General features: G+C 41.8%; 1 protein-coding gene across 1 annotated transcript; it reads right to left on the bottom strand.

Moving 5' to 3' along the window:
* Positions 1 to 1,422: 1,422 nt before the first annotated feature.
* On the bottom strand, positions 1,423 to 12,243 carry psmg1 (proteasome (prosome, macropain) assembly chaperone 1). Its single transcript, XM_084074478.1, has 7 exons — positions 12,091 to 12,243; positions 11,346 to 11,443; positions 8,357 to 8,469; positions 6,602 to 6,664; positions 4,669 to 4,879; positions 2,667 to 2,797; positions 1,423 to 1,645 (listed from the first exon to the last, which is right to left on the bottom strand). The coding sequence occupies exons 1-7, from the start codon at positions 12,231 to 12,233 to the stop codon at positions 1,568 to 1,570; spliced, it is 837 nt and encodes a 278-aa protein (XP_083930604.1). The 5' UTR covers positions 12,234 to 12,243; the 3' UTR covers positions 1,423 to 1,567.
* Positions 12,244 to 13,359: the final 1,116 nt, after the last annotated feature.

Below are 13,359 nucleotides of genomic sequence, written 5' to 3'. Positions count from 1 at the left end.
TTTGACTGTGCTGCCATCTACTGGCTAATTGAAGTACAACCTTAAACTCTAGCTATACCAATGGAAGGGCCCAACTCTGTCAAGCCTTTTTTCAATATACATATTTTACTTGTGTCATTGTTTGAGGCATATTGCACACCTCTCTATACTCCTCACCTGTGGTCATGTTATAGATAATCTAGTATGCAAAGGTTGCAAGTTGCATATACTGATGCAATGAGAATACTCCTTAAAAACCCCAGAGGGGGCTGTGCTAGCCAGATGTTTGTCACTGCTGGAGTGAGGACTTGAAGCAATTCTAAGAAGTGTAATGTTCAAGTTCATGCAACGGCTGGATGTATCTGCAAACAGCATCATCGTGGCATTGAGCGGAGCTTTTCACGCTATACATCCAGACTAAGGGTGCACCGGCAAATGCCTGTGTTCTGCCTGTGGGTTAAATGATGTATTTATTTTACATTTTATGATTTTTATCGCCTGTCAAGTTTCTTTTATGTTTATTCATTGTACCTTGTCTATGGACCTGAGTCCGCTAGTAAAGATTGAATTGAATTATTTCTTCTTCTACAGTAGGTTTCATTAACAATCGCTTCTATTGTTCATGTATTGACATTTTACTTTTGGTTATTTGTGAGTTGCACAATGTCTACAGTAGGCCTACTGACAAATTGGTTTCTTTAATGCAGTTAATCAGATCACATTTTATAGTTGAATTTGTCTGAATTAATTTAGTATCATTCTGACAATTTAATAACATCATTTAGAAAATTCAGTATTCTTCAGTTAGGTCAGGCATTAATTAACCTTCAGCATTAATAACTGCATCACTCTTGTCTTCCTGTTGAAAATGTACATATCACGCTGGACCTTGTATGTCCAGAACTGTTACTTTACAGGAAATGGACAATTTTAGCACTTAGTCATAAGCTCTTGTTAATATTTTACATTGGTTCAATGTTTATAAAACCCACACACACACTTAACGTGTCATTATAGGTGAACACACAGGTGTGTGACTGACATTCACATGACAAAAAAAAACTATACTTTAAGAAAAAATCACACCCTGTGTGAAGGTAGCGGCGCCTTTGATACATTTTGTCATCGATATGTGTTTATAATGTGTTTATAGCCATGTGTCACGTGAAGCTTGACCAATCACTTTGTTGACGCACCTGACCAATCAGAACGTTGACGTACACACACGGACAAAGTCAGGTATAGAGCAGGATCCGCTAAAGCGCCACTAAAAACATATAAAAATGGAGTAACAAAAATATGTCAAATATTAAATAAATAATGAGTATTTTTTAGAAAGTCTGTTTGAATGGTTTACTGAACTAAGAGTTATTGTGTGTGCACTGCAGTTTCCCAAATATCATTAACAGGGTTTTCCTAATCAGATCCAAGAATTCTAATGACTTTTTAAAATGAAAATACAATGAATCCAAGTCATTTTTATTCACTTACTTTACTCCTTCAACAACATCACACAACGGCATCTTGAATCAGTGGAAAGTATTGGCCTATTTACTGTAGAATAATAAAGTATGAACAATGTAAACTTTCAAATATACAGGTTGCTTTGAATTTCACTGGACTTGACACACTTGCAGAGGATTTCTGCACTGGGAGATGCATTGAGCTGCAAAGAGAAAAGGGGAGAGATTAGACATATTATTCCTTCATGTTTACATCTGATTCATTGAAAATGCAGAAGCTAATGAATGGGGTTGACAACCTTTTTCTGTCATTTTCTTTACTTAACACATTCCCTGCCATTGATGGAGATCTCTGTCATTTCAAATCCACCCGTTTATTTTTATTTATTATTTATTTTCACACAAAACCAGGAGATTACTTGATCCAAAGATTTACTGCTCCATTGACTTGCTGTTCAAAGTATTTGGGAAATCGCCTGTATCTCGGCTCCTGTGTTTTACTATTTTTTGTTCGCGATGACATTTTTTTCTTCTTCGAAAAAAATGTGTCAAGATGGGTATTTTAGCTTGTAGATCTACCATTTCTGAAGAATGCCCCCCCAAGAATTGGGGCGTTGGGGTTCAAGTGGTTCATATAAATCAGAATGATAACCAACTATTCCCAAACCACTAGCGCTCTGCTTCCTAAACGGGGACAAACGTGGCTCTAAGATAAACCATCAGAAACAGAGCGCGTGCACATGTTTAGTAGATTTGTTCTCATTGACTAGAAAATTGTGTTTCCCCCCGAGCATTCAGGACTGCATTGCAAAACGTAAACAATGATCGTACCGACACTCTCTGATATAGCCTCTTCTAGCCGTGTCCTGCGTAGAGCGGTGTCGCTTGCCAAAAGGTACGGATCTACAAACTAACAACGTTTCGCATCGTGACACGTGACTGGCACACACACCCGCCAGCACTTGAAGCTCAAAACAAGAATGCATACCAACAGAAGAATATTGCGGGGAATTGTGGCACATTTTTTGGGGGTGCTACCCACACGGTCAGCTGTGTTGCTCGTTGTATAGTTATACCTTTTTGTTAAAGGTGACTACACAGGCTTTCCAACAAATTATAAAATACATTGAAAGTGTACAAGTGGAGAAATAATCGACCGAAATAAAGTTTCCAAATTTATTTTTTTGAGGAATTTATATATATAGGGTTTAAGTGACCCCTCACCTTGACCACTTTGCTCAGGCTGCTCAGCAGAGGCTTGTAGGTTTCCATAGTGATGGAGTCTGGGGTGATGACATCAGTGTAACACTGGTAAACCACGGCAGGAATGTGATGCATCTGACACTGACTGAGGACTGATACCGCAACACAAACACACATATTTCATTTACTATGTCACTACTTTGTGCACACTCACATTTCCCAATACAGAGGCAAATCTATATCTAAAAATATATATATTTGAACTACTTTCAACCTGGTATCCCCATTTTGAGTGTCATCTAGGTAAAACATGATATAGGCCTTGAGGGGGTTCCAGGGGGGTCCCCAGCTAAATGAGTTAATATAGCATCAATGTCAGTGTGAGCTTGTAAATCTTTGAACAAATTAGATTTTTTTTATATAGGCCTTGATGGGGTTCCAGGGGGTCCCCAGCTAAATGAGTTAATATAGCATCAATATACTTTTTTTAAATTATCATTCTTAAAATTTTAACAGCGCAAGTCTGGATTTCGGGCACCCAAATCTTTTCAGATGGGGGTCCGGACCGCGGCTAAATACATAATCGATATGAGGGTCCTTGACATGAAAGTGTTTGAGAAACACGGTGTTTCTCGTGTGTAAAGCAGAGATGTACCTTCCCGATACCGATTCCCATAACTTGGTTATCAGTCAACACCGAGTACTGATCCGATACCAGTGTGTAATAATACAACATATCTAGGACAGTCGTTCTCAAAGTGGGAACCTCAGGGTTCCTTGAGGGAGTTCCAAATGGACCCTTACATGTCTGTAACTCTGAGAGTGTACACATGGGTCCATTTATTCCACTGAAGTAGGAATAAATGCCATTAATAGAAAACATGCCATTAATAATTGTTCAAGTGCAGCTACAAGTTAATATTAACACATCGGGTGCCGTTCACGGTCTGAACCGTGATTTCAGTCTTTTTGTTTTTCTCCGCACGGGCGGGGCTAGAGCAGCTCTGGGAGTACCCATTGTGATCTTGAGAAGGAAGGGCCAGATAGATCACCGGAAACAAAAACATGGCTTCCATCCGCTTCCTGTCTATTTCCTTCTTTAAAACGCCTATATCTCCGAATCCGTTTCCGGTGGTGAAAACCGGTCATGCGCGATGCGCGATCCCCCCCCCGTTGTAACTCGCAAGTGAAATGTTATCGTTCCAGGCTGTAGCCAGGGTAATCGCTCAACATGAATGGATGCTTTTTTTTACGTGGATTTGCTTGTCGCGGAGTCTAAAGCTTTAAACAGCAAAGCGCAGTCAATGGGGAGAATGCTGGCACCCAACGTAAGTTGTTATGAAAAAATGCTGGCACCCGATGTGTTAATACAAATAATAATACATAGTAAATAGTACAGTAAGAGTATAAAACAGGTGTGCAACATCAACTGAAGCATTCAAAATATTACAATAAATGAAATATCATCATGCGATGCCAATCTGATACCAGATTGGCATAGACTGGTATACTTGCCGATACCAGCATTTTAGGCAGTGTCGGTAGGGCTGTGTGATGTCATGATTACAAATTTAAGTTGGCGATTAATTGTCGCTCAAATAATTGCGATTACAGATTCAATTGTGTGTTTGGCATTGGAACATGTGAATAAAAACATCATTTCTGTTTGCCTTTTAGGCTTTGTAATTAAACATTGCACAGGGCAGATATGACAAATAACTGAAATATACAAATAAGTTGTAAAATATAGCAGGAATAGCTGATCTACAAGCTTACAACACGCCACAAAGTGACGCGTTGTAAGCTTGTAGATCTGCTATTTCTGATTTTTCTATAGATTTGAAGATGTGTGAACATTTTTCAACATGGAAACTATTATGGCGAAAATAATTGCGATTATCTCAAATCATTGCACTTAGATGATTATGTAATAATTGTGACGGCAGCTTTTCCCCAACACTGGCATCGGGTATCAGATCAGCTCTAGCGTTAAAGCGGGCTGTAGTGTGCGTTCAGTGTTCACCTGCAGCAGGCAGCCCAGTGATGATGTTGGGGGGTTCCAGGGGCCGGCAGAGGGCCTGGCTCGAGTGGCTTCGGGACGTGCTGGTCCGCAGGCAGCGCAGGAACGGAGCGCCGCTGCTGCTGTACACGCTGTCTGACGTCTTGTAGTCCGACACGGGACTGTCCGACAACACCGTGACGCTCAGGCCCGCCTTCTGGAGACACTCCAACACCTAAACATACATACAGAACATAACATTACAGTCATTTAGCAGACGCTTTTATCCAAAGCGACTTACAATAAGTGCATTCAACATAGGTAGGGAACGAAAACTACTGATCACCAGAAGTCTTAAGTGCATTTTCTGCAAAAACAAGCAACCAAGAGTATACCTAGCGCTAAGGTAAAAGTGCAATATATCAGCTACCTATTTCCTTAAACAGATGAGACAAAATAGCAAAATCAGAACATATTAACTCATCCACTGCCAGACTTATTGCTGGCCGCGTTTGCCCACTGCCAGAGATTTTTCATTGAAAAAAAAAAGTACCGGTACTCAGGAGCTGAGATACAGAATTTTTAAGCTTTAAGTTAACAAGGAAGTGGATGGGAGTCTTTTCCTTCGAAAAATCATATCTCCTTGGTCTTTGGGTCAAAAAAAAAAAAAAAAAAAAAATTGGAAAAATTAATAATTACGGTACGTTTTTTACGTCTGTGGCAGGGTTGGTAAACGGGAATAATAGGCAGTGGATGAGTTAAGCTTTGCACATAGAGTTGACTGTTTACATGTATATTCTCTTGGCGTTGCCTTGTTGTGATTTTACCAATCTCTTGTAACTATAATTTCTGTCTGTCGGACCCAGAAAGGGAATTGTTACATAGTAGTAACTTCTATTTAAATGAGTAAAATGTAATGTTGTCCAATCTGTATGGTAGGGCCATAGAGTTAAAAAATAATAGAGAGGGTACCGGAAATCCCTGCCCATCCACTTGCATTGAGTTGCTCACCCAGCGCGCATACTTCTAAATCCCCCCTTCTTCCGTGTTGTTGGGAAATGTGACGGGCGGGGCCTATTCGGGGCCTTCTGCGACAAGTTTTGCGTCACCTCCATGTGCAACCCTGTGCACAAGCTTGTGAGTCGAGCCCAGCCCATTGGTCGAAACCGTTTTTCGCTCGCTCGTGACAGTGGCCCCAGGCCGTTTTAACCCATTAAGACCTGGAATGCATCTGTGTCACTTTAGATTTCTTTGGCTAGAAAAATCGTGAAAATTATTTTTTATTTTTTTCCCTGAAAAATTGTTAGGATTTAGATATTTTTAGACGCGGCCTCAGGTCTTAACCCATTGATACCTGGAACGCATCTGTGTCACTTTAGATGTCTTTGGCTATTCAAAAATAGCAGATCTACAAGCTCATAGCGCGGCACCGAGTGCCGCGCTATGAGCTTGTAGATCTGCTATTTTAGAAAAATATTTTTAAAATATTTGTTTCCGATTTTTTTTTAGGATTTTGAAAATGTTCAGAAGCGGCCTCAGGTCTCAATGGGTTAATGGGCTAAGCAGCAGTACCTACAGTAGTATGAATGGCCAGCATGTCCAATGCGCTTCAATGCAACCTCTGGGTTCTGGGAGCTTGGTTAGACCATGTTACTACAATATAACTTATACATGATGTGGGGTGGTTGTATTTTGTCTCCCTGCTCTTCTATTGAGACATTTAGATGGTGTCAAATGTCTCACCTAGACACAGGATCTGACATGAATTTTGCCAGCAGGCATTAGCTCAATGGTAAAAATGTCAGTGTTTTGCGCAGGAAACGGGGTTCAAAGCCAGGGTAGAAGAGGATATAGTGCAGCTTTAAAGGATCCCAACCTTAAATGCTACCCGTTGGTCCCATGTGTTGCATCGCTGCACAGGCAGTGTGTGTTTTGCGCTGAAGAGATGTTCCTTTACCTTTTCAGTCCACTGGAACAGCTGGTCCTCTGGGACGTAGGTTTTGACTTGGCAGATCAGAACCTTCAAGACAACACAACACAAACTTTAACACGTTTTTTCACCACAGAGTGAGCAAGAGGCTTTCACGACGAGCAAATCCACGTAAAAAAAAGCATCCATTCATGTAGCGTGATGACCCTGGCTACATCCTGGTACGATAACATCTCGAAGGTTACAACGGGGGGGATCGCGCATCGCGCATGACCGGTTTAACCCACCGGAAACAGATTTGGAGATATAGGCGTTTTAAAGAAGGAAATAAGACAGGATGCGGATGGGGAGCCATGTTTTTGTTTCCGGTGATCTATTTGGCCTATCCTTCTCAGGATCACAATGGGTACTCCCAGAGCTGGTCCAGCCCCTCCCGTGTGGAAAAAAAAAAAAAGACAGCAAAACCGAATACCCTTCGGTTTTGGTACTCCACGTAACTATTTGCAAAACCGAAGGGTATTCGGTTTTGGCACCCCATGTGTTAAAGGAGTAGTTCACCCAAAAAATGACTAATTTTCTATCAATTACACACCCCATGAAGCATTGAATTCATGGAGATTTATTCTGTTTTTGACGCATTCCTAAGCCAATCATTTGATGACCAGCAGTCTCTCCGGTAGGAGACTCAAAGAGTCTCCTTTGAGTCTCCTACCGGATACATACCATCTTTCCGCCACAAATCAAATTATTGGCTTAGGAATGCGGAAAAAAAATAAAAAATCACCATGAATTCAAGGCTTCATGGGGTGTAGTGTATAATTGATAGAAAATAAGTCATTTTTTTTGTGAACTACTCCTTTAACTACTTAAACCCTCTATACTCAGTAATCTAGTTACTTAGTTGACTGGTGTCGACTCGGTTCTGTACTTGGTCCACTCTCTTTTTCCCCGTTACACCAAATCTCTTTGCCTAAAATCGACGATCTACAAGCTCACAAAGCTGTTCAATAGTTTACACGTGTTCAATGTGACGCATTGTGAGCTTGTAGATCGCCTATTTTTGGGGCGAATGTTCCCCCCGGAACAGAGATGCTAGGCTTGAAGTGGTGAATGAACAGATTTCAGAATAATGTATTCATATACTGTATATATAATGATTTCATTATGTAATTTCCCATCACATGCACTAGACTAGGGATGGCCATGCCATATATATATATATATATATATATATATATATATATATATATATATATATATATATATATATATATATATACAAAAAAGTAAAAGAAAAATAAATCAGAATCTAAACTCAATATAAATCGATAAGGAAATGCACTATTGACAATGGGCAAATGTCTGCTGTGGGACCCATACAAATTTACCAATACAATACATTTTCTATTCTACAGCATTATCTGTGCAATAGGAGATAGACAAAGGAGAGGATTCACACATCGTAAGCTATACAGGTTGCCCTGCAGTGAATGGACAATAGGCCTACACATGGAAAATATACAACTGAAATAAATGTTTAGCAAACACTAGCCTGACTTGTATAATGCAAGTTATAATGTAAGTTATTTAGACATATGCTAGGTCCATGTGTTTACCTGGCATCCTATAGTTTCTATAGTTTCAGTGTACAGATTTTTTTTTTTTTAAATATTATGCTGTTTAGACTGATCCTAGGTTCTTGGTTTACCTAAGATCCTAGATCACTGAGGCACTACACTGTCTCTCTACACTAGATGTACTGTATGTGTCACTGTCACTCACTGAAGTGTTGTCCTTGTATCTATGAAACACTGCCGTCTTCCCCTGCTTCCACGCGGACGTGTGTCCTGCTTCTTCCCACGCCACACTGTTCAAAACGTACGCCGACAGAAAATCTGTTGAGAAAAACAGCAACAACATTCATCAGACTTGATTTGCACACAAACACAAAACAACACAGAGATAGACACACGCAGGAGAAAATGCAGGCACTCGAACCACGCCCAGTGCCGCTTGTTTTTAACGATTTACGCATTTTAGGTATTAAATATGGTCCCCGTAGTCATTAAAGTCATTTGGGTGATCCGTGTCAGTCAATAATAATGTGGGAGCATAACCTGACAGAATCAGAAAGGGTCATATTAGTCTGCCTACTTATCCTACAAGATCTCCCTCCAAACAGCTGATTCAAACTAATGATCAATGACTCTTGACACTTGCTCTCAGCAGTAGCCGAACTCCGGTCCTGTGTTTCATTCTTACTGGCTGCTGATGCTGCTGTGACACCTGTATCTCTGCATGGGGATTAAATGCTGCTTGTTAAGTGACTTCAGCACTTGATAATAACCAGTTGGCGGAGGTATTCACTAGTTGGCGGAGGTATTCACTGACATTTTCAACCAGTCCCTCTCCCTCAGCTCTGTCCCCACCTGCTTTAAAACCAGCATCATCATTCCCATTCCCAAGCAGCAGAAGGTGACCAGCCTAAATGACTGGCGCCCTATAGCCCTCACTCCCATAGTCAGCAAGTGCTTTGAGAGCCTGGTCAAAGGACTCATATGGCCCATGCTTCCCCCCACCCTCGACCCCTTGCAGTTCGCATACCGAACCAACAGGAGCACAGAAGATGCCATCGCCCACGTCCTCCACACCTAGAGGGCAGGGGCACCTGCGTGAGGATGCTGTTTGTGGACTACAGCTCCGCATTTAACACCATAGTGCCCTCCAGGCTAGATGGCAAGCTCCGGGACCTGGGCCTGAATACATCACTGTGCGACTGGATCCTGGACTTCCTGACAGACCGCCCCCCAGTCGGTGAGAGTGGCTGGTCGGACCTCCTCCACACTGAGTCTCAGTATAGGGGCACCACAGGGCTGTGTCCTCAGCCCTCTCCTATACTCCCTGTACACCTATGACTGCGTAGCGACACAGACATCAAACCATGTCGTGAAGTGCGCTGACGACACAGCAGTGGTGGGTCTGATTTCTGGCGGCGACGAGTCGGGCTACAGGGAGGAGGTGGCCACCTTGGATCAGTGGTGCATGGACAATCACCTCTCTCTGAATGTCGGGAAAACCAAGGAGATTGTGGTGGACTACAGGAAGCAGAAGGATGAGCTCCGACCAGTAAACATCAATGGCTCAGCGGTGGAGAGGGTGGACCCCCATAAAATACTTCCCCCCCCGCTAAAATCAAGAAGGGTAAAGGGATACAAGATCCTCTCAGCACGCACCAGCAGGCTGAGAAACAGTTTCTTCCCACAGGCCATCAGGCTGTTAAATGACAGTGGAAAATGAAATGTGCAATAACTGTACTCTGCACTTTCCTTAAACTGATTTGCCTGTGTTTGTTTCTTTATTGCTTATGAGTTTTTTTTAGGTTGTTTTTATCATGTTTTATTGTTTTATTATTGGAGCTTCCGAGCGTAAGTTTTCCCCATGTATGTACCTGTGCATCTAAGTGACAATATTATAAAAGTGAATCTGAATCTAACCATTGATCATTCATTTGAATCAGCTGTATGGCAGGACATCTTCTAGGGTAAGTAGGCAGACTAATATGACCCTTTTTGAAGTTGTGTTCCCATATTATTGTTGACTGATTTGATCCCTCAAAATGAATAGAATGACAGGAAGTGATGCCCATAATTGACACAGCCCCTTTCCCCCAGTAAGGTCCTTGGGAAACGGTAACCGGAACACACTCGCACCCATTTTTTTTATACGGGCCGCTCGCCCGCAGCGATTCTTGTAGTCATGTATTAGTTTTACTGAGGTTAAGGTTAGGACAAAGTTTAGGGTCTAGGGACCTGCAGAAACATTTCGTAGTCAAGCGTAGTCATCCAGAAACCGTCCGAAGAAGCATATCTGATACGCAGGATGAGGGGCTGGGGGCAGCAAGAACGTAAACTTCAGTTCAAATAGCCTTTTTCATGTGATAATGTGGCATCTGAGGTGAAGGCTTATGTGTGGCTATTGTCTTGAGGTGATAATGACCGCTGGCCATTGGAGTTTCGAAGTAATTCACACATTAACTACTTCAAAGCCTAGAACACACTACTGGGTTAAGGCATAGTTTTACTGAGGTGAAGTTTAGGAATACCTTTAGAGTTACACTGAGGTTAGGTTTAGGAATAAGGTTAGGTTTAGGCATAGTTTTACTGAGGTTAAGTTTAGGAATACGTTTAGAGTTACACTGAGGTTAGGTTTAGGAATAAGGTTAGGTTTAGGCATAGTTTTACTGAGGTTAAGTTTAGGAATACGTTTAGAGTTACACTGAGGTTAGGTTTAGGAATAAGGTCAGGTTTAGAAATAGTTTTACTGAGGTTAAGTTTAGGAATACGTTTAGAGTTACACTGAGGTTAGGTTTAGGAATAAGGTTAGGTTTAGGCATAGTTTTACTGAGGTTACGTTTAGGAATACGTTTAGAGTTACACTGAGGTTAGGTTTAGGAATAAGGTCAGGTTTAGAAATAGTTTTACTGAGGTTACGTTTAGGAATACGTTTAGAGTTACACTGAGGTTAGGTTTAGGAATAAGGTTAGGTTTAGGCATAGTTTTACTGAGGTTACGTTTAGGACTACGTTTAGAGTTACACTGAGGTTAGGTTTAGGCATAGTTTTACTGAGGTTAAGTTTAGGAATACCTGGTGGCAGCCGTTCCGAGGTCGCCGGATTTGCCCTGGGGCGAGCGTGTTTTGGGAAGAGTGTTCTCGTATTCTGGGAAACTTGTGGAGAAGCAAATGTGTTGTGGACTGGATGCGAGTCACTTACTTGTAGCATTGTGTCCCACTGCTATGATGACATTTGAACATGGGACAGTCCCACAGGCCCCCGCCGAGATTCCCGGACCCCAGCTTAGCTGCACCTCCCTGCACAAATGCACACACATATTAACACCTGAAATACACACGTTACCATCAAATACGCACACATTAAGATCTAGGATCTAACACGCACGCACGCGCACGCACGCACGCACGCACGCACGCACGCACACACGCACACGCACACGCACACGCACACACACACACACACACACAGCTGATTTGACATTGTTGGTTGATTGACATTAAAACCATACTAAGCTATGTGATAAAATCATTATTGTTGGTTGATTGACATTAAAACCATACTAAGCTATGTGATCAAATCATTGTTAATTGCTTGATTGACATTATTATATCATTAACAATCAGTGATGTGGATCACATCACATCAAGTATGACTGAGCACGTTGTGGTTCTAGTGACATTTGACCAGTATTATCTATGCTCTGACTGGAGAGGAGTTTGTCCACCACTGCATATAAACTATGTGTGATGAGATCATTATTGATTGATTGATTGGCATTAAAACATCATCAGAGTAACAATCAGTGATGTGCATCACATCCCATCATGTGTGTGCTAACAGGCTAACGTCCCAGACAGTGTGTGTGTGTGTGTGTGTGTGTGTGTGTGTGTGTGTGTGTGTGTGTGTGTAGATGTCTGAAGCTACAGGTCCTCCACACACACACCTCTTCTCCTGCAGCTCCTGGTGGATGTGTCGATCCTCTTCATCTTCGTACTCCCCATCATCATCATCAGCATAGTCTTCATCTTCATCTTCATCCAGGGCGCGTGAGGACGCCGTCACCACCTCACCGAAGAACGTCGCCATCTTTTCCGCCGCTCTCCTCTGAGTGGCTGCCCCTCGTTGCCTGGCAGCAGCGTTGCCAGGTTGCGAGAGAGAAACAAGCAACCACGTCTTGGAAAACAAGCTCTAAAGAATCAACTAGGGCACTTTAAAACCTAGATACAGATACTGTATATATTAAAAATAGCAGATATACAAGCTTAGAACGCTTTGTGATGCGACGCGTTGTGAGCTTGTAGATCTGCTGTTTAAAAAAAAAAAAAGTGGAATATTTGGAATATCTTTGAAACATTCTAACACAAATCTGGTATGATGAGGCTCCATATTTTCAACATATTTTCAGATGGGGGGGACTAGGGGGTCAAATGCAATCCATACTAATGCATTAATATATTTGAGAACCACTGGTTAAAATAATTTTAAAATTGTGAAACAAGCACAAATAAGCAGTTTAAAACGGGAAAAGGGATCTGCAGAGATCATTTAGTTTAGTAGCTCTGGTAGGTGCTCTTTGTGACACGGGTAGGAGGAACAAAAGAAGTACTGCTTGATTGCAAAAAGGTGTGTGAACTGCAGACTTGCAAAGAAAATAATTCCAAGGCACTGATCCGTCTATAAGTGAAAACATATATTGATTTATTTAGAGCAAGGCAATAAATTATGACCAACGCGTATCGACCTAGAAAGTCTTCATCAGGGTCTGTCGCCCAAATAAGCAACTACACTTTAGAAACAAGCACAACAAACTGCAATCAGCAATCGCAAAATCGCAATTAGCAATATTTTCAAGCAACTTTACAGAAAAAGAAGCCCAAAGTCGCTTATAATAAGCAAACATGGCAACGCTGCCTAGCGTCAGTGGTGATGGTGAACAACGTCCCATAGCTCGGAGGGACAGACCGGCACGATCGATTTCCGGCAGACTTTACTAGCATGGTTATAGCGCTTTGCTGCCACCCTTGCGTGTGGTAAAAAAGTACATTTGCCTCTGAGGTGTAGTGGGCTATAAAGTATGAAAAAATGGACATAAGCAGCTAGCCGAAATAAATTGCAGAGCATAAGTGTGCAACTGCAAGAATTCATTAGGACAGGGCCCAGGGTCTTCAAGATTGTTCAGGCCATGGACCCCTTAGCTGAGAGAGAGATGAAA

Source organism: Gymnoscopelus microlampas (genome assembly GCF_963454915.1).
Source record: "Gymnoscopelus microlampas genome assembly, chromosome: 12".
NCBI lineage: Eukaryota > Metazoa > Chordata > Actinopteri > Myctophiformes > Myctophidae > Gymnoscopelus > Gymnoscopelus microlampas.
The sequence above is the reverse complement of the archived record's forward strand: the minus strand, read 5'-3'. Positions and strand labels throughout refer to the sequence as shown.